Raw genomic sequence first — 20,216 nt, 5'->3', positions numbered from 1 at the left:
ATCCCAGTCCGGTGACAGTCCTTCTCAAAACATCCCGACGGGAAACACTGCGGTGACCATAGCTGAAGGTTTAATTTAAACGTTCATAAAGATGGCGAAGGGTGGAAAAAGAACCAAAACAAAAAAAGGGCGATGAGGAAAGAAAAAGGCAGAGGTGGACGGAACCGAGGTTTGCTGATGCTGAATCACTCTCCCCACCGCTCACCACCTTGCAACCATTGTGCTGCAGGATGCTGGCTGTACCATTGTGGACCTACCAGAGCAGAGAGAGAGGGAGGGAAGAGGAAGGGGGTATAGGGAAATATGTTGCCGTAGCAACCGAACAGGAGCACGTCTGACGTCAAAGCCCGAGCAGAGAGAGGGGGGGGGATCACATGGAGGCTGTGTCTCTGGATGGGAGGGGCGTGTGGGAGCATCTCTCTGATCCCATCCTGTACCGTCCCGCCAGTGCGATCATGGGGCTCAATGAGAATATGGAGCGATGGTGTTATTGGTTAGCTTTGTCTCGCTAAGCTGCCCACATCTCAGAGCTCTCACCGACCGACTCATTCAGCCGACGGTGTCGATGCTGTCTTCCTCTTGGTCTTTCTGTGTTTTACTGTTGAACACGTTGCACGTTTGATATATAGCACATTTCATTACAAGTAAACTCAATGCATACAACAACAACAACAACAACAACATGTTGTACATGTAACATTTACAGTAGTCATTCTTCATTGCCATTTAGAGTTGTGCTATCTGTTTTTTATGATGTTTGCAATTTAAAACAAATAGCATCTATATTATCACTCTCTCTGAACCTTCTGTATAATTGTAATTATTTATTTTTATATTATATTTGCCTATTACTACCTGACATATTGCGATGATTCCTCTTTATTCATTTATATTTTTGCAAACAAAGTGTTCAGAAGTAATCAATCAAATTGTTTTGGCATCAGTCATCCTATCTGTAAATGTGTCTGGATTAACAGCAGCTGCACGTACATGCCAAAGGCCTTTAAAGCCTTCAGGTCTCATCTGTACAGTTCAACAACACCTCGGTGTCCACCTGGTAGCCTATACTGAATGCAAAATATAATTTTGAAAAACAAAAGTCAATACTATATACTCTCTTTTAGCTTTGTTTTGGTCTCCACTGACTTCTGGGAAAGAAACATCAGGATGTTTCCTGAAATGTTTGTCTTTCTTCACCAGCTAGTTGCTAACTTTGTTTATCTGCTGTTTGGTGTTGAGCAGGTAGGCTGTATTTAGTCTAGATTTGGTTCATTTCTTAGTATCAGTGTATGAGGAGCAGAGCCACCAGCAGAGAAGCTTTTAAGTGTTTCACCACACTCCATCAAGTGGATACAACAACAATACATTGAAACATTGCAGATATTAGCCTGAAGAGGGATCTAAAGGAGGTGGAATTGTAATTTTCTAAAGTCGGGCTATACAGTTGTCTGAAGATGGAGACAAAAGCAGAAGTTAAGGCCATTAGGGATTGGGCTCAAACCTGTAATAATGTGCTCAGACACAACACCTGACTAAGCAGAAAAAGTGTTTCGAGCCAGAGGTTGCTTCCTTGTTCCAATCCATTGTAGACTGTAGACATTGTATTCTCCAGTGAGATAAGCCACTTGAAAAACTGGAAAAACAGTGGCCAATAAAGTAATCTCACCCAACATGCCACTGAGTTAAATTCAGCAGCACTCATCATCATCAGAGTGGGAGGAAGTCTCAAGCACAGAGGTCTGCTCGAACAAGACACTATACATTCAAATCAGCTTTTTATCCACCTAGGTTAGACTGATTTGGATGCTTAAGGTAGGGCACACCATGACCACCAGCTGCAAACATCAGCTCATAATCATTCATTTCTGATGGCTCTCTGACACTTGTGACGTGGCACATTTTTATTTTAACTCTACGCAGACCGAGGAACTAATTTCAAAGGCGGTGAAAAAGAGCTCCAGGAAGGTTTTTAATGCTCTCCATCTGGACCCAAAGGCTAAACTCACCAGTCAGCAAACCACATGCCTTCAATCCACCAGTTGCCCCATATTTCCAAGACCGTCAGAACAGGCATAGCCACTCTTTCGAGGCTTCAGTGCAAATCGCCCTTGGGGCTCAGACCAGCACTGATGAGGAGGTATTAGAAACAGTACTGACAGAAATAGAAGGAGGAATAAATCCCAAATTTAGAATCCCTTGGTTGGACTTAATTTGACATTACTTACCCAGACCCTGTTACCCCTATCAGTCTCCTGATGGGGCCTCTTTACCTCAGGTAATGAACAGAGATTAAAAGCTATTGAGTAAAAGGGGACCATCCATCGAGTTTATCAGACACTAATAAGTTTCCAAGCTTGCCCGAAGTGAAGAAAAAATATATATTCATTCAATTCATAATTGCAGATCACTGGCTACCACATGCACTATGGCCAATGGGACAGGTTGCCCAAGCGCTACATGTTGAAGGCCAGGACCTACAACTACCTAATGACTCAACTTATTCTTCTCCTCCTTTCCTTGGAAATGTCATGACCTGGAAATGAGGAGGAAGTTTAGAAATAAAAGTCTTTCATTCACAACATTTTAACCATTCACCTAACAGTGCAGTGGAATGCCAGCCACACACTATCACTATCTGCACTGCAAGATCTTGAATAAGTCTTGCTTAAGGCCATCTATGGAGCTATTTCCTGTCTCTAGTAATATTTATTCATCATCAGACAGGATAACTAAATGCCTCATAAGAGTTTTGGTTCATTAGCTGAGACTAGTCGCGAGCATTTGGACGAGGGTTAATGAATATTTTACTCACAGATCCATTAGATGATGTTAAGAAACAAAAATGATTATGTTAAGCTTTGTAGCTAGATTTCACTTGCTAATAGTGAAGCAACAATCTAATTGAGCAATTAGCTTTAATGGAATCTGAACTACTAATATTACCAAAAGGAAAAGTGAAGTGATATAATTAAAATTGTCCTATTTTCTGGTTGTTAACCACTGCACAATAGTATGGACCACAATAAACATTAGCATTTGTGATGTGGTGCCAATGGCAGTGCTGGGGGCACAGGGCATCTGTACCTCAGGGCCCACAGTGGGATAATCCATATGCTCTATTATGGTGAGAAACAGACTCATACAATGCTTAAAAAATCTTATTTTTATTTTAGGTTACATTAGAACCAAGTGAGTCAACAATAACCTCTGTCATACAAGAAGAGCTAAAACACACTGTATCTGTACCTCAAAATTGTACATTTAACATCTTATCTAGAGGGATAATTATACATAATGTAAACTTTTTTTTCCCTTTAAGTTCTGATTTCTTTTAGTGCAGCTTAAAAGTTGGCATAATTCTGATTTATGTGGGGGGTTATGGCTTGGTAGGGTTTGAGACTGCCAAAATTATAAAAAAGAGATTAAGTTGGTTTTCAGTATTAATTTGAACCCAGAAAGATCTATTTTTGGTGTCCTTCCTGAGAACATACCAAGGGATAATTTATCTATTTAAGGGGGGAAAAAAAAACAGTTTCCGGTTAAAGCCACAGCCTCCAAATATTGTACAATATATCTTCTCTATCTTTGTGAGTTGTTCTGTTGTGTCTTCTTGAGTTGAATAAAGTTAGAAATAAGGTCATAATTTGTTCCATATTGCTTACTAAGATGTCCTTTAAGTTTAACAGATGCTCATGTGTCTTATTGCACATTCCTATTGCTACATGTAGGATTTTAGATTGGCCAGAATAATAAAATTGTTACAAGATATGGCTGCTAGATTGCATTCAGAGGTATAACCCAAAAATGATAATAGTGTACACGTACACGCACATGCACATGCATGGAAACAAAAATACTTCAGAGTTGACATGACATGCAATGGCATTAGCTTCTGAAATGAAGAAAATAAATATTAACTGTCTCCATCTAAAGAGAAAACTACTGTTAATCACGTAATCCAGCCCTATCACTCCAGCCCATGGCTGGTGATAATAATCACGCCTTTAAGCACTGACAGGCACAGGCAGGCAGGAGATAACCCTTTCACCACAGCCCCCACTTACATAAGGCAGCATGTAATGATGACTGACAGCCACTAGATGGCACTAGACAGACCATAAATGAGGCAGCTTTGAAGTGCACCATAGGAAGGAAGTACTCAGCAGTGAATTGCTTCCTGGCTGCTTTAGATGACTCTCAAACAACTTTGATCTTGTGGGAAATACTGAAATATAGGCTATCCTTGATTTTTATTGAGTTTGAAAAAGCGTCAGCTGCTTATAATATTAAATTACATAAATACATACAGAGTAAATAACTTGTCTTCAGAGCAACAGAGTTTAATTTACACCCACATATGTAACTCAGACTCCCTCTTTGACTCTTTCTGTATTTGAGAAAATTCACTGAAACAGATTAAAGTTTATATGAGAAATAATTGTGGAGTTTGTGGCCTATACAAACGTTGTGGAGTTACATATACAAACTAATCTATTGCTTTTTTATTGTAAAGCGCTTTGAAACCTTGCTAAGAAATATATATATACATAACATGTATTATTATATTATATATTATTATATAGAAAACGTTTAACAAACCAGATTCTGCCTCCAGCACCCAGCTCACTGTACATTTTACTCCCAGTTGTGAGTGTTACTATAGAAACGGTTAAATGACAGTCCCCTAGCAGAGAGCCAATGGACGGCCATAGTAAGGTGTCTGGTTACTCCCAGCCAGCCCACGCTAGCTGGGCTAAAGGAGGGGTTACTCCGCTCCTCAGCAGTAATGGTGACTTGGCTGCGCTTGACGGGAGCTGAATGCTGTGTTGTGGCCATCAAACACGACTTCTGATCAATTTCCGAAGATTTGTTTTTTTATGTTTGTTTTTTAAGCTAACTGCGGCGGCTCGGAAAGCAATACCTGAAGTGTAGTGGATTTTTTTTTTATAGCTGAATGCGCTGTGGAAAGTTAAACCTGTTGCCTGCCTGCCTGCCTCGGCGCACAGTCAACTAGCTTCTACCCAAGATGTTGCTTTGTGGATGGGATGGCCTCTGGTCCCGTTTGTGTGCGCACTCATAGCCTCGTCGGGGTACGAACATTTCTCTCTCAAGTGGTTTTGTAGCTCTTCTCGCCCGGTAAGTTCCGTTTTAAGCACTTAAAACTTCATGTACAAAAACTTCATTGTGTTGTAGATAACTTTGGTGTAACGGTTGCCAGCAACTGTCCCCGGGAAAACTGAGGGATTGAGTCTGTTGTGGCGAGGCTCAAACGCCGATGCTTCTTTTTATCTAACGTTAAAAAACGTTGACACGGCTGTTAGCAAGCTACTTTTATGCTAATAAGCAGTCTGTTGACATTTAGTATGTCTCGACCTGAAAGTATGGTTATTTATTGCATTAACGTCACAACTCTAACGTTACTGCTCCTACTGGTGTCTGACATGGGGCATCTTTGACCACACCAGTAACTGTATTTTAAGTTTGGGAGGGAGGAGGAGACGCCACTACAAAAATAAAAGGGTGTCTAGCTAGCTAACTGCTTTCAAGTTCATCCACCAGCATCATGCATTTTCAACGATTCATTTTCTCCTGTTTAAAGCCTTTTAGAGGCACAATGTGTCAATGCAAACTGAAGGTTTTATGGGGGTTGTAGTAAGGAGGCCTTTTGTACCCCCTCCCCCTTCATTACCATAGAAAAGTAGAAAAGTTGACTTAAATTCAGAGGTCATGAGGGTTTTGAATATATCATTCAAGACTAAAGAAGAAGGTGGAGAGTCTGTGTGATTGAGCGAGAGGAACATCCCCATCTAAAGTGGCTATGATGGAGATGGTGTGAGCAGCATCATAGGAAAAAATGGGGAAAATAGTCAGTGGGTTGGGTTTGTGTGTGTTGGGAAGAGGGGGGGTTGGAGTGAGGTTTTGCAAAACCATGCTCTGCATGTCACGGTACTCATAGCAACCCTGTGATTAACAGAAATGGAGCGGATGAGGTTAAGACCAAAATGAGAAATGAGGTCCGTCGGTCCAGAGCTGGGCTGATAATCATGGAATAGTCATGGCTCTCTTTCCGGCTGGTCCTGATCCTGGCTGAATCGAAAAACAAAACACCAACATCCAGGGTGGCTTAAATGGTTAGAGAAACCTTAACTGGTTCCATTACTGGACGGTACCAGGTTCAGTGTTGTATTAGCCAGTGTCATGTCCATCAACAACCCTGTGTTAAATTCATTGTAAGATAATCTGGGAAGGCATGTCTAATTCCTCCTAACTGACGAAATTTGTAAGGGAGTCACGATTAATGAAAACCAACCTTTGGGTTTTCCCTTTTTATTTATGTGAGTCACCGCTTCTGTTCCATTCCCGCTACTGTTTTCTTCACAGGACATTTTAGTAAGACACAGCTGTGAATGCAACCACAATCTGTCACAGTTTTGCAGTAAGGAAGAATTCATCAAGTACTGTATATTCACAAGCATTAAAGGAGGAGGTTCTTTAACTATATGTTTTCATTTTATCAGTTTAATGGTGTACAGTCTGGTTTCGGTTTGCTATACACATTTTGAAAACATCAGTCCTTACATCATCAGTCATGTTGGTTCAACTGATATTCTGATCCAGGCCTTCCTAGACACAGTGTGTGTTTTGAATTTGAATCGTGTGCTTGCAGGCTGCATAATACAGTATGATTCTGGGAATAGAGGTTCACTCAGAGTTTGTTGTTGAATTTTCCTGGCATGAATGACTTCAGGAAGATTTTCACCTCAATGTTGGCGCAGAGTACCTCTTCTCACCGGCTTCTGTTCCAAATGTGTTTGCCAGCTGAGACCACAGTTCTGATGTTTGGAGGATATGAACAAATTCCTTCTCATATCTTATGTTACGAGTTATGCTTTTGGAAATAGAAGTGGAACCTGGTGTTTTTATGGGGGATTGCTTCAAAAGTGCAGCTACTTCAGTTTTCAAAAGATTTAGGATAAAAGAAAAGTTTGACAGAGAAATTGATGCATGTTTCTGTGATCTTTTTGTTCCTGGCAAATATAGAGGGATGAGCACTGACAGAAAGCAGCAAAAGCTGCTGAGATTATTTGTACCTTTTTGGTATGGGCTACTCTGCTGAAGTTCAATTTTTCAGGGGATTGTTTTCAAATCCATTTCATGGGTTGTAGCTGTGCCACTGACAGGAAGGTGGGAGGAAAGGAAAAGCTTCACCTAAGTGCAGAGTAAAGAGTACTATCACGTTTCCAGGATTATTTTCTTTAAAATCCTTGTGACTGTGACCAAGACTTTCAAACACGCAGCAGCAGCTAGCTTTCTAGCTATAGTGTGGGAATACCTGGGAACAAACATCCCCACTGTTTGAAAAAGAGAAAGAGAATGAGGTGCTGAAGTGGTGAAGGCTGTCTGCTCTCACTGCTTTGGGCTGCTGCCTCCTAAGCCCCCTCAATAATGAGCAGGACCATAGTCCAATGCGAGAGGAGCTGGCCTGCACAGCAGCCTCAGTGTGGATAAAAAACATTCCACTGTAGGTCTCTGTTGAAATAACAAGGGCCGCAAAACAATCAGTCTTCACAGCACCCGCTCTCCCCATTCTCATGGGTAATGAGCAAGATGGGTAGTAACCCACTTCGCCTCAGACTTCACGCCTCCCATTGACTAGAATAGTTAACCTGCATTCCTGCATAAACATTTAGGCCTGTAACATGCTTACTCATTAACTTTCTTGTACAAACTTTTGGACTCATAGAAAGGACGTTGTTTCACATATTACTTTCAGAAATAAAGCCTAACACTAACGAGGCTGCTGACCCAGTTTATGGATAAATGATATGCAAAAATTTAGCTCACAATACCAAAAGCAACAAAGCATCGCCTCTTTTTAAAATGTTGAGTCAACTTTGGTACTTTTTAACCATGCTAGCAACGTGGCTTTTGGGATGGCAATGTTTGTCTGTCTGTCGGCCGGTCAGTCCACCACTTCACACCACGACTGTGAAATTTGAACTTCAGTGAATGTAAAAATGAATAAAAAAATGTAGTCAGTTGAGGCCACAGGTGTCAAACCCACAGGTGCATGCATCGCATGCAATATAGTAACATCACAGAACACAGCCAAATGTGATCTGACAGTTTGGGCATCTCTGTTGTGTCTCTTAGCCAAATTTGTACACCTGCCAATCTCTGTGGAACAGACATGGTGTCTGCAGTTTTATCACGCTTTGTGATTTGGCTTTACATGGAAAAAAAGTTGGAAAAAATGAGTTTTAAAGGATTGTTTTAAGTTTTTTGTTTTTTTTTTAAGGACAGTGGTACTCTGGACTCCCAGACATGAGTGTTGGAATGTTTGGTTGATCTCACATAGGAATTAGGCCTCATTTCCTGTTTGTACATGTTTTTATCGGCTTTGTTTTTGTGTTTTTTGATTCATAAAATTCTGTGTAAAAGCTGTGATCTAGCAAGTCCTGTGCTGTGTTTAATGTGGATTTACTAAAAAAAAAAAAAACCTTCACTCAAAGTGAAAAATAGACTGCACAAGTTCAAAACATCGGGATATGGATTTATTTTCAGTCAAGGAATCATAGGTTGAAAAATGTTATTTTTCTTAAGTTTCACAAGTTGTTGGTTAACAGCAGAGTTCCTTGTTATATTCTACCGTGACTGTCATTGTCATATTTTGTGGCTAAGTATTGGGAAATTTAGAAACTGCACACAAAATTTTGACTCATGTTTTGGAGGAAGAATAAAAAGGCTATCACTGACAGAAGGAATAAGTGACTCAGGCAATTTCAAAGAAGGTTTCATGGATTTGTCTACAAAATCAAGTCTGAAACCAAAACAAACAGTGTATGTAAGTAACTTTTTTTGTCTCGTAGTGGTAGTAGTATAAAGTACAAGCTCTAAGGACTATCAATCTTAGCTCGAGTTGTCCTAGAACACAGGTCTCTCGTTGTGACGTGGTCAAAGCAGTTTAGACGTCGTTGTGGCTGCTCCACGAAGACTGTGCTTGTTTTTTGTTGTCCTTTTTGCTCCTTTGCCCCCCACTATTTTGGCAAAATTACTTATGACTACAACATGCTTTTGTATATCCTCAGCCTTGTCGAGCACATTGTCCTCTGTGAATCTTTTGCATAGCCCTGTATATTTGCATATTTGCACTTGAGTGTGTGCAGAATTTTATTGTGTAGTTATGCTTTACAACTGTGACATATATGAACATTTTATGTTTTTATACACTGGAAAAATTTCATCACCCACCTTCACCCCAGGCAAGGCGTATACTTTAGCTTTTTAATACTTATATAACATATGTTTATATATTTTTTTTTATCATAGAATATGGAAAAAATAAGAATTAGAAAAAGAAAGTGTAATCAAAACACATCAACACAAGTCACTTTTAATGATAAATATTTATTGTCTCATGCAAAGCTACAGCCACACTTATCCCTATGCTTTTCTCTGCACTAATAGATGATTAGAGTACTCTTTTGCAATCACCACCTCCCCACACATACACATCTGGCACCTGCAAGTATTGTATGTTCAGTATGTGAATATTTACCCCAGGCGATAACAGTTTCTGTTCAGTTACAAAATAGTCTGTCAAATATGGAGCATCCTGTTTTGCTCACATTTGCATCATGTGATGGCGGGATTGGGATTAGACCTCATTGTCACTGCAGCACAGGAGCTGGAGTTAAGATAGAAACCGTGGTGAATGAGAGATTCATCTAACGAATAATTTCTCTCATTCAGGGTCCCATATGGCTAACTTTGAGCTGGTTTATGGCATTTTAAGCCCACAAATCCCCAGTAAATTTGGACTACTTGTTTGGTTTATGAACAGTTACAGGTGAGAAAAAACACAGAAACCTAAAAACCAAGGTCTTACTTTTGTGACTTCACATTTGAAAATCTTAATCAAATCATGTTAGACAGCCAGCCAGCCTGTGGGTCACATGAGTGAATTCAAAGTTGTGGCATATGTGCAATCTAAATCCATGTTAAGTACTGTATATGAGCTGTTGTGTGATATGGGTTCATATATTTACATGCATTCTACACCAAAAGCTGAATTTGCTGCGCCACTGCTGTCCACAAGATAATATAAACTACCTAGCTTGAGCCTGACCCAGTTATAGTTTTATGACGTGTAATCAGGGAACAGAAGTGTGTGTTATTACTTATTTGTAGAGCTGCAAGCAGCTTTAAGACCACACCAAAAAGTGGTGTTTTGCTTTTCTAGATTAGTGTCCACTTCAGTTGGAAGCTGCTATCTTAACTTTCAGAAGCTGGTAGAAGCTCCAAGTAATAAACTGCTACTTTGTTGAATGTAACTCAAGTAAAGCAGGGTGTGTGTGTGTGTGTGTGTGTGTGTGTGTGTGTGTGTGTGTGTGTGTGTGTGTGTGTGTGTGTGTGTGTGTGTGTGTGTGCGTGCATATGTGCGTGCATGTGCACATCATGTGCTTGCACTACCTCCTAAGTTGCGGAGGATAATAAGACGGTTTACATTTAGAAGATGTGGGAGTTTACCCAAGGGCATGAGAGAGCAAAAAATGTTGATCAGAACTGGTTAACTGCATCAATGCTTAGGGTTATTGTAGTGATACGCCAATGTGGGCTTATTTGCTTTCATCTTAGACTGTCAGGCCAGTCAGGACAAGTGGGGCGTGGATTCTTACAGGATTAGGCTTGTGAACTAAAATGCAACACAAATTTGTGATTATTAACACTGTAATCAAAATTTGGGACTTGCTTGGGAAATTGAATAAAAAAAGTTTGAGGTATATATATTGCTCTGACTAGAACAGGATGTGCAGAAACTCTGTGTGCTTTCTGGCCTGATTTGACCTTGTGCCAGAGGCAGGAAAGAAAGCATGTGCTCTTTTCTTGAAATTATGATTAAAGCTTATTTTTGTATTTATGTGTGTTCATTTTTCTGGTGTTAATCAGTTGTCCCCCTTCTCTGCTTGCACAGCGAGGATGCATGTGTCTCTGGCAGAAGCCTTGGAGGTTCGAGGAGGTCCGCTCCAGGAGGAGGAGGTCTGGGCAGTGCTCAGTCAGAGTGCTGAGAGCCTCCAAGAACTCTTTCACAAAGGTAAGATCATGTGGAATCAAGTGTGCAAAGATATTTCCTGGAAATTGTTGTACATACACACAAAACACAGACAATAAAGGGGCTGAATGAAAATCTTCTGGTGTCCAGATCTCATGAATTGCAGGTGCCATTTTGTCTTGACAAATTAATGGGAACGCCCACTGTCTCTCTCTCTGTCTCTCTCTGATTTGTTAATATTGTTTCTTGCCCAAACCAGTCCATCACATCAGAAGAAGCAACTCAAAACAAACAGTATGAACACTTTTAAGCTGGCTAATTTATGTCCTATACAATTTAGATTCAGTCACACTTGGACTAAAATCACAGCCTTCAATCAGTGCACTAATTTCGTTGTCAGTTTGTTGCATACTGGTTCTGTGTCATTTGGGCCATTGTTGACTGTTCAGTTTTAGTTTCTCTGGTTGTAATCATTTTTGTGAGTCATTTGTGATAGTCCTTGACGACAAAGAGATAAGGCTGTCCAATTCCAGAGTGTCTTTGTAACTTAAGTAAACTTCAATGGGTGACTAAGGGAGGTTTAACTCTGGAGACATTGGACAGGATGTGAGTCAGCTGGAACTGCAGTGCCCCCTGAGTTGTCAAAACGTTTTGGGTGCTGCCTAGCCTCATACGAAACTCCCAATGCACCTGATAATGTTGGCCGTAATTGTGTTATCTAAACTGTTCACCATTGGCTGTGTGAATTTCCATGAAGCAGTAACTCAAGATTTAGTTGTGTGCATAAACCAGCTTGACCTCAGCTTCCAGTTTTGCTGACTGGTTCCATTGCAGACAATCCTGGCATGCTGTAGGAATTCCCTCTCATCAGTGTGGCCTGAAAATATGCCTTTTCAAGCTGAGGATTGTGCACAAATGCTCTTGCATTTCAGCCGTCAAGCCTTCTGAGATAAAGTTCTGAACATAATAAGGACAAAATGCAAGGCTGGATACTTGGATTATCTTATTTTAATCTTTGCATGGTATTGTGCTGCAGTGATTGTTAACACATCCTTCTTTTTCCTTCAGTGTGTAGTTGTGTAGCTATATTGAGTAAATTGCGGCCTCTCATGTGCACAGATTTAGACTGCTGAGTGAAGCTAAAATTTGAAGAGCAGATGTTGGAACCAGCTATTATAGAGTCTCTGAGCTATGTAAAGAAGTATGTTTACCACGAGAGTGGATTAATAACGGCAGCCATTAAACTTAGATGTCCAGGTCAGCCATGAAGAATAATTCAGAAGTGGATTTTTTGCTGGTTTATGCCGAAAAAAGCATCATTGTCTTTGTTTTGCTGAAGCAGATGAAATGTTTGCAGTAAATTTCCTACTAGATGTATTTTGTTTCTATCTCTCCGGGGTCCAGTGAAAGTGAATGTCAGGATGCTTCCTGTATGTATGTATGGAGGGGGCCAAGGTACGATTGACTTAGCAAACCTTTACATGACTCTTCAGATACTTCAGACATTGTGAATAGACTCACATTGTCAAACACTAAACCACCAGCACAGTTTTATTCCTGTGTGTAAACAGTAGCGGTTAGTCACTATGTTTGTATAAGAATGATTTGTTTGAACAAGCAATGTGTGAATACGTCTGATTTGTTAAAGGAATTCGTCCTCATGCTTTTGTCTGTTGAATATTTAGGATCAAATGGTCGTGTCAGCGTTTCCAAAATTGACTGCTGTTCTCTTCCTGCTCCTGTGTTTGGTACTCTGCCGAGGCCATCTACTGCTCTACGTCTGCCAACCCGTCGCTCTAATGGCATGTTTGCTGTAGAATTGAATGCATGGTACACTGTACAGTTTGTAAGCATCTACTTTTATAATAGTTCTGAATTATTCCCTGCCCCTAGCTCAGATAGCATCTTATCAGACTGACAGACTACATGGTTAAAGGATAAAGAACTTACAGTGGTACAATGGTGCATGCCCAAGTCATGTTTTTTGGTATCTATCAGGTTGAAAAGTCAGTTTACATCTGGTATGGTTTCTGCTTATATCTGCAGTTTATTGATACTGATTCATTTGTCATCCATCAAGAAACTCATTTGCTCATGCTGAGTCATGCACTTTTGCTCAGCTCTATTATTGCTTATCCAGAGCAAAGGTTTTGTGTGGGAGACACCTAGTAACCCAGTCTACTTTTGAGTAAGATCTTCAAATGGTCACACAAGTTTTTTAAACAGGAAACTTATATTTACTTAGTAAATTCCAGCTTTTGAAAGCAGATATTTGGTGCCTCAAATCCAGTTCCTCTGTTCGTCTCTCTGCTCCTCTCAGAGTATCAGTCAAAGAAAAGAATTTTGCAGCGCTGCTCAAACATTCCTCTGTATATTTTTAAAATGTTCTCTAACCATAGCGCTGGCTGTGGCTTTGTAGGAAAGGAGAATTACGCTGTGTAGCCATTCCTTTCTGCTTCTATGCCTCAACAGTTATTTTCTTGCAGGCTAAGAAAGCAACATGTGTTTTTGTTTACTTCAATCATCTTGAGTTTCCATAAACGCCAAAGCCTTAGCGAGAAACATCCACTGTGGTTGGATATGTCTACAGTTGCTGCATTCAGGCTATAAATGCTTAGACAGATTTGATGCTAGTATTGTGCTTGAAAACACAGTACTTCACTTTAACACTGTGTGTGTCCATGTGTGACAATGGCTGGGTATTTAAATAATGGAATTCCAAACATGTTGTTGTTTTTGTTCCTGATAATATCTCTAGTGTCTGTTTCCTTCTCCAGACCCTGCAGCCATGGGCTTCATCATCTCTCCCTGGTCCCTCCTGCTCATGCCCTCTGGCAACATCTCATTCACAGACGAGTATGTCACCCAGCAGGACTTAAGAGCCTTCACAGCTCCAGAGGTCCTCGAAGGGGTCTCCTTGTCTTCTGTCTCTGATATAGAGAAGGTATTAACCTTTACATAACCCATGTGGTGACAGAACCTCACAGATTGTTTAGTCTACGTCTTCCAATGCTTCGCCGGTGTGAGTTGTATCACCTTTGCCAAATCTTTTGTTAATGCTTCTATGTTTTCAGCAAAATCCTGGTGATAACTTTTAGTTTATACTTCACGCTCATTTCAAGCCTCAGAGATGTCCGGTTTAATCACAGTCGTGGTTGAGTACCTAAAAGGTGTCCTGTGGAGTTCTTCTCTGAACAAAGTCATGTTTACATTTGGTGTTTCTCACCATAATGTGTTTATTGTGTGTACGGGTTGAATGCCTTTCCTTCCTCCATAAAACATTTGCCAAGCTTTTTTTTTTTTAAATTGAAACCTGCATTGTCTACATCCATGTTTGCTAGCTTGCAGTGTTCTCCTTCTCTGCCTTTTGCTTGTACATTGCTACGTTTCTTGGCACATTACCACCACGTGTTGGTCAGTGGAATGATGTGAAACCATTGGCAGGAATGTGTATCGCGTGTGTATCACCCGCGTGCTTATACATATCCACGTGTGCAAGCACGAGATACAAACAAAATGGGCACCCACTCAACAAAATATGCGTGGTCAAAAACTCCACAGGGTACCTTTTTAATGAAGCTCTTGTCGTGTCTTTCGCTTGCTGTTTGTTTTATTTGGGTTTTAAAAATTGCGGCATTCTACAGGACTAATACAACGAGAATCTATAATAGGCTAAATCCATTGTGAATCGTTTTATTTTGCTTCTTTTTGGACTGTTTCTGCTAATTTCATTTTGTTGATCTCAATCAATGCCCAGTGCCTGTGTTCAAAGTTTCAAGGGCAAGGCAAATGACTTGTTAAAGTGCAATTTAACAAATAAGGTGTATTAATTGTTTGTATATCTGAGATTGTTGTGATCGTTGTGCAGTTGCAGTTACAAAATTCAGGACTGAAGTTGTCTCCTGCAATGCACGACTTGTTTTACTTATACACAGAACCACGCCCCCTCTATTCGACTCTACCCCTCTGGTAGAAGAGCTAAAATCTTGCATGACTGGATTCCCGTCCCTGGCACGGCCCCACAGACCTCAACACAGTTTTGTGCTGAGTCAGTTTTCCAGCCGTGGTCCCGCCTCCCCAGCTGAGTTATTTCAGTGTAGAAAATATAATCTGTTTCTCTCATTATGAGAGACTGTGGGTAAATATACGTCAGCTGCGAGTGCCACGATTTTCCTTTCACTTTTTCAACATTTTGGGTGGTATTGTTGCTTTTAGTGAGTGGCTTTTAAATTTCCACATTTTCTGAGGGTGTGAGTGTGTCTTTAAGTTAGTACCCGAGCTCCGTTCCTGAAAGACCTTGAAGGCTATGTTGCATTCTTTGGCAATCCCTGAATTATTCTTTCCTCTACCAAGCCCAACATTCAGGGGAAGTGATGTCTCTCCCAAGCGATGAGTGCAGAGTAATAAGGAGAGGGAAATGGAAAAAGGGTTTTGGATTTAGGCTGAAAGCCCCCATCTTTTTCCTTTGCTAATAAGAATGAATTCAACTTTTATTACACTCCAGCAGTCATTGAGCTTTAGCCTGTCTCTCTTTCTTTCACACAGGGCAGTTCAACTTATTTTAATAAGGTTCAGTGCCTAGTTTATCTGAATGACACGAAACCTCTATACTCGTCATCCTTGTGTTAACTATTGCTTTTTCTTGTTTTGGTAAAATGTAAAATGTACTGGTTATGCTGGTTATGTGGTACTGGTTATGCTGGTTATGTGGCTTAAGTGATGTATTGTTTCACAGATGCACATGTACTCTCTGGGGATGACCCTGTTCTGGGGAGCAGACTACGAGATCCCCCACAGTCAGGTAAATCATTACCAAGGATACTTCCTCCCATACCTACACTTGGTAAAGCCCATATCGATGACTAAAATGTGTTACTGAATGGGCACTAGGAAACAAGATGCTAGCATATCAGCATTAAGAGATGTTGTCTTGCAGATTATGCTCATGTGATTGGACTGAAGATACTTTTGACACCAGTTGTTTAACTAGGACACTTGGCAAGCATATTAAGAGTTGAGACACTTAATAATGTTGTTTACTGGAATAGCCACACCCAAAGTACATTTTTGTCAAGGTTTAACAGTAGAGATTTTGGCATAACACAAAACAACGTTACTCACTAGTTGCCAGTCACACTGGCTCAACGAGAAGGTCAGGACAGTGCCCATGTTGAAGCTAATGTGTGGCGAAATACAACTTTTAATACTAAAGGCGATCAACATTTCAGTCATGCTAATTTGCAGCCCAAATGCCTCATAGCCACACTGAAAGCAGACATGTTTTTCAGTGGAATCTGCTTTTTAAAAGGAGATCTTTATCTGAATGTCTCATCAGGATAAGAAAAGGTTCAAGCTGTAAATGCACCCTAGGATGTGTTTGAATCTGCCAAGACCTCTGCAGATGGTCTTGCTGAGATATGAATGCATTGAGAGCCAGAGTCAGCCAGGTGTAAAACACAATCTGCATTCATATTTGTGAGAAAGTACCGCCCACAGGTTAGAGACACCATGACTCGCACTCAAGTTTGCCATTCATTTCGCTTCACTGAAGGGCTCCATCCAGTCTCATAATGTCCTTTCCCACATCCATGAAGGGGTGCTATAGTAGTGCTCATGGGAGCTGCAAAGTTTGTAACAAACATTGGGCTAAATACAACATGTCGTTGTTTCTGATGCATGCAAATAAAGCGTCATGAAAGACACGAAGTGGACACACTGGCTGTATGGACACTTAATAACAATACACCCACCATGAAAAAATGGCATCAATGTGAAGAGAATACATATAATCTAATTACATCGTTTACACATATTTATTGTGTATTGTGACACTGAAATAACACATTTTGCCATGTTTCTGGATGGACAAAGTATTTAACATTGCTATGAGTGAAAAATTGAGGCTTAGCCTTTGGATCTTTGATCTACAACATGTAGTAGTTGGACTTTTAAAGTACATGATGAGTTTGTGCCATGCTGGCAAGGCTTAGCTATGCCTCCTTAACTGAGCGCAACGGAGGTCAACGTGATAATATAGATATCAGATTCAGAGATACCAATAGAACTTGTCACTTCACAGTACATACTGCTCTTGTCACTGTTTGTATGTTAACTGTCTTCATTTTGTTTGCTGTGCAGCCTATGAAGTTGGGGGAACACCTAAACAGCCTGCTTCTCAACATGTGTGATGATGTAACATTGAGTCGAATGTCGTTGCGCACGGTGCTGGACATCTGCAGCAAACACATTAGAAACTCCAGTTGTGACCCTCCCTTCTCCTATATCAGAAAACTGGTCCGGCTGGTACTGGGCAGCCTTTCCCAGGTATGCATTTTTTCTTTATGTAGGTGAAATACAACATTCCTGTCTGTTTTTCTATATTTTTATTTTGGCTACTTAAAAAAGCCTGCACTTCAAGCTTTATCCTAGTCAAGTGTAAGTTAAAAGACTTATCGTCAAAGCACAGTAGGTTTGTTTAATTACACAACAGATAATGGGGCTCATGCTGATAGAACATAACTTCAGGATGGATGACTCTCAGAAGGAATGTCCCTCTAACTTTTGGGTTTTTTTTCCCTCCTTGCTCTCCTGCTTTTTTCACCCTCGCTCTTTGTTATTCTTTCTCTCTCTCTCTCTTTCTCAGCTGGACGGTCTGCTGACTGATAGAGAGTCTCTTCCGGAGAGGAGTAAGGAGATTCGGGAGAGGCTGAGGGGCAAAGGTTTGCCCTCAGGTAAGATGAGCTGTACTGACACACACACATTGAACACAGGACAACTAGAGCTGTATTTGATTGGTGTGTTGTCAAAGGAACCTTTCTGTACTGTTGAAAGAGTTATTTATTTTACGCAGTGATTCAGATTTCTTGGCTGCCAACGATTTATGATAAAGGAGTCTGGTTTCTATTACTCTTCAGAAACACTTTGTTATCCTATGTTCGGTGTATTCTTCAAATCACCTGTTCCTAGATTAGTAGGTCCTGTTAAAAAATAATAATGAGAATAGTATATTAGGTAAATAGGGTATATTATCTGTTCTTACTTTCTAATGATAAACTGAGGTTATGACAGAGAGTTATTGCACATACTGTTTATATTTTGGAAGTTGTTTACATTTGTTACTTTTATTTTAAATTAAAACATAGATGTAAATGCCTTCCCTGGTTGTCAAGCTATTCATCACTTACATCCTCACTTTGTGACTTTATGGGAAAGAATCGAAAGTAGACGAGGAACAACACACTGAAACCTCGAATCGGATTTAATTCAGGAAAATATGACCAAATCTTCCCAGTGGTTTCTGAGAGAACTCCGGCATTTTTCCAGGCCATGGAAAGGAGAGCAGAGCAAAAAACATGGCTTCGCCGTCCTGATTATGTAAGCACGGCATGGCATTGATTACAGATGCATATTTTGGAGTCACCAGTGAAGCTGCCTGTCTGCTGTTTGTATCAGTGCTTTGTTTCCCTGGTTGAGCACCAGCCAGCCCTAGGGAAAGTACATGCAAAGAGTATTACTCAGTTCTTAAGCGCCTTTCTTCTCAAGGAGCAGCTCTCTCCCTCCTGTATGCCAGTGGTTCCAAATTGTAATTGCTGCTAGGGGAACTCAGTCATTGTCTCTTTTTTATGTTGGATATTTTATGTCATAATTTCTTCATTGCTGTAGTCCATATGATGGCTAGACTATACTAGTGTTGGCTGAAGAACTTATGGCAGCAATTCACTTCTTTTAAAAATAAAAGACATCGACATTGAGAGAAAAAAAAAAAATGTCTTTTCATTTTTTGCTCAATCTAGCCCTTGTGTGCTTCCCCCGAGTTCCTGGAAGACAGCCTGTCTGTCTTTGATGTGTTTCCCTGTTAAGACCAAGCATATGCTTTGTAGATTAAACCACCACATGCAGCGTTTTTTACAGGACTTAACGTCTCCCTTTGCTCTCTCACTTCTGCATCTCTTCCTCTTGTTTTTGCTCGTGCTTATGCACATGTTTGCCTTCTGTTTATCTCTTTCTCTCTAAAACAAGAGCTGTCACTGGTAGAGTTTATATACGGCTTGTCTGGAAAGTCAAACTTGAAATTTATGCACAGTCAAAAAAAAGCAACATTCATTATTCCATTTTAAGAAAACACAGTGATAGATGGGCTGGATGCCTTTGCCAGAAATTGTTCGTTATTGTGGCACAGTATGTTTTATTGTTTGTTTCTAAATTATGGGGAAAGATTAGCTACTGAACAAAACAGACTATCTGCAGAAATCGCTGATACACCTTGAGGTCAAGAGCAGCATGCCATGTTTCTTAATTTGCTTTTCCTTGTGCTGTTGTTGGTTTACTTTACAAATTCATTCGTTTTTATTTGCCATTAATGCTACATTGCCACCCCTGGGGCTGTACAACAGAATCTCCATATTGCTGCTACTAATTATAATTAAATGCCATCTAATCCAACAAAAACCCATGGAAAAGTAATTTGGGGTGAAATTAGAATTTAAGAATAAGGAAGTTTCTTTAAGGAACCTGGTTCTAACACATTCTCTAACCAGCATACATAAACATACAGCTGTGGTTTTGAAACAGATTATTATATGTTATTTTAGCAGTGTCAGGGTTGTCAATCATAATATATTCAAATCCAATTCTCTTATTATGACTGGGGAACTGTGATTGGGGAATCTGAGGACATATTGTACCCAATTATTAATTTACTGTAGCCTGTTGTCTGAATTTTTATTTTTTAGTAAAGGGGCCATGAGAGGCTTGCTGTAGGTCTGTTGGGGCAAAGCCAGGGTATTGGAGCAAAGGAGGGGAAGTCTACCGTCGACATTGCAGTATTTAGTTGCCATTTTATGATGATGCAGTTGGAAATGGATGCCAGGTTGGACAGGCCCTTGGGCATAATGAAGCGTACTTTATTTAATCAAATCAAAATCGTTGCTAATCCCACTCTAGGTCCTCCTCTCACCATGAATACCACTTTCTGTAATGAGCGTAGTGTTAATAATGATGTTAATCCACTGGGAATGATGTGCATTTCAGATTATCTCTCATTCTGTGTACATTACTACATTATCAAAAATAGATGTGCTAAAAAATGCTATCCATTTGCTATAAGGTTTATTTTCCTTTTCAATTTCTGCCGGTGTGTCATTCTGTGTTTTGAGGCTTTGAG

At 40.2% G+C, this 20,216-nt stretch overlaps 1 protein-coding gene across 2 annotated transcripts in view; it reads left to right on the top strand.

The window, feature by feature from the left end:
- The first annotated feature begins 4,996 nt into the window (after positions 1-4,996).
- ptpn13 (protein tyrosine phosphatase non-receptor type 13) overlaps positions 4,997-20,216 on the top strand; it is a 42,924-nt gene continuing 27,704 nt past the window's right edge. For both annotated transcript variants that reach the window (XM_070924237.1, XM_070924236.1), the window contains exons 1-6: positions 4,997-5,136; positions 10,976-11,095; positions 13,831-13,997; positions 15,789-15,854; positions 17,192-17,377; positions 17,697-17,784. In XM_070924237.1, the coding sequence (XP_070780338.1) occupies positions 10,981-11,095; positions 13,831-13,997; positions 15,789-15,854; positions 17,192-17,377; positions 17,697-17,784 (622 nt within the window). In that variant the 5' untranslated portion in view covers positions 4,997-5,136; positions 10,976-10,980. The remainder of the gene's footprint in view (positions 5,137-10,975; positions 11,096-13,830; positions 13,998-15,788; positions 15,855-17,191; positions 17,378-17,696; positions 17,785-20,216) is intronic.

Source organism: Enoplosus armatus, chromosome 18, assembly GCF_043641665.1.
Source record: "Enoplosus armatus isolate fEnoArm2 chromosome 18, fEnoArm2.hap1, whole genome shotgun sequence".
Taxonomy (NCBI): Eukaryota; Metazoa; Chordata; class Actinopteri; order Centrarchiformes; family Enoplosidae; genus Enoplosus; species Enoplosus armatus.
The sequence above is the reverse complement of the archived record's forward strand: the minus strand, read 5'-3'. Positions and strand labels throughout refer to the sequence as shown.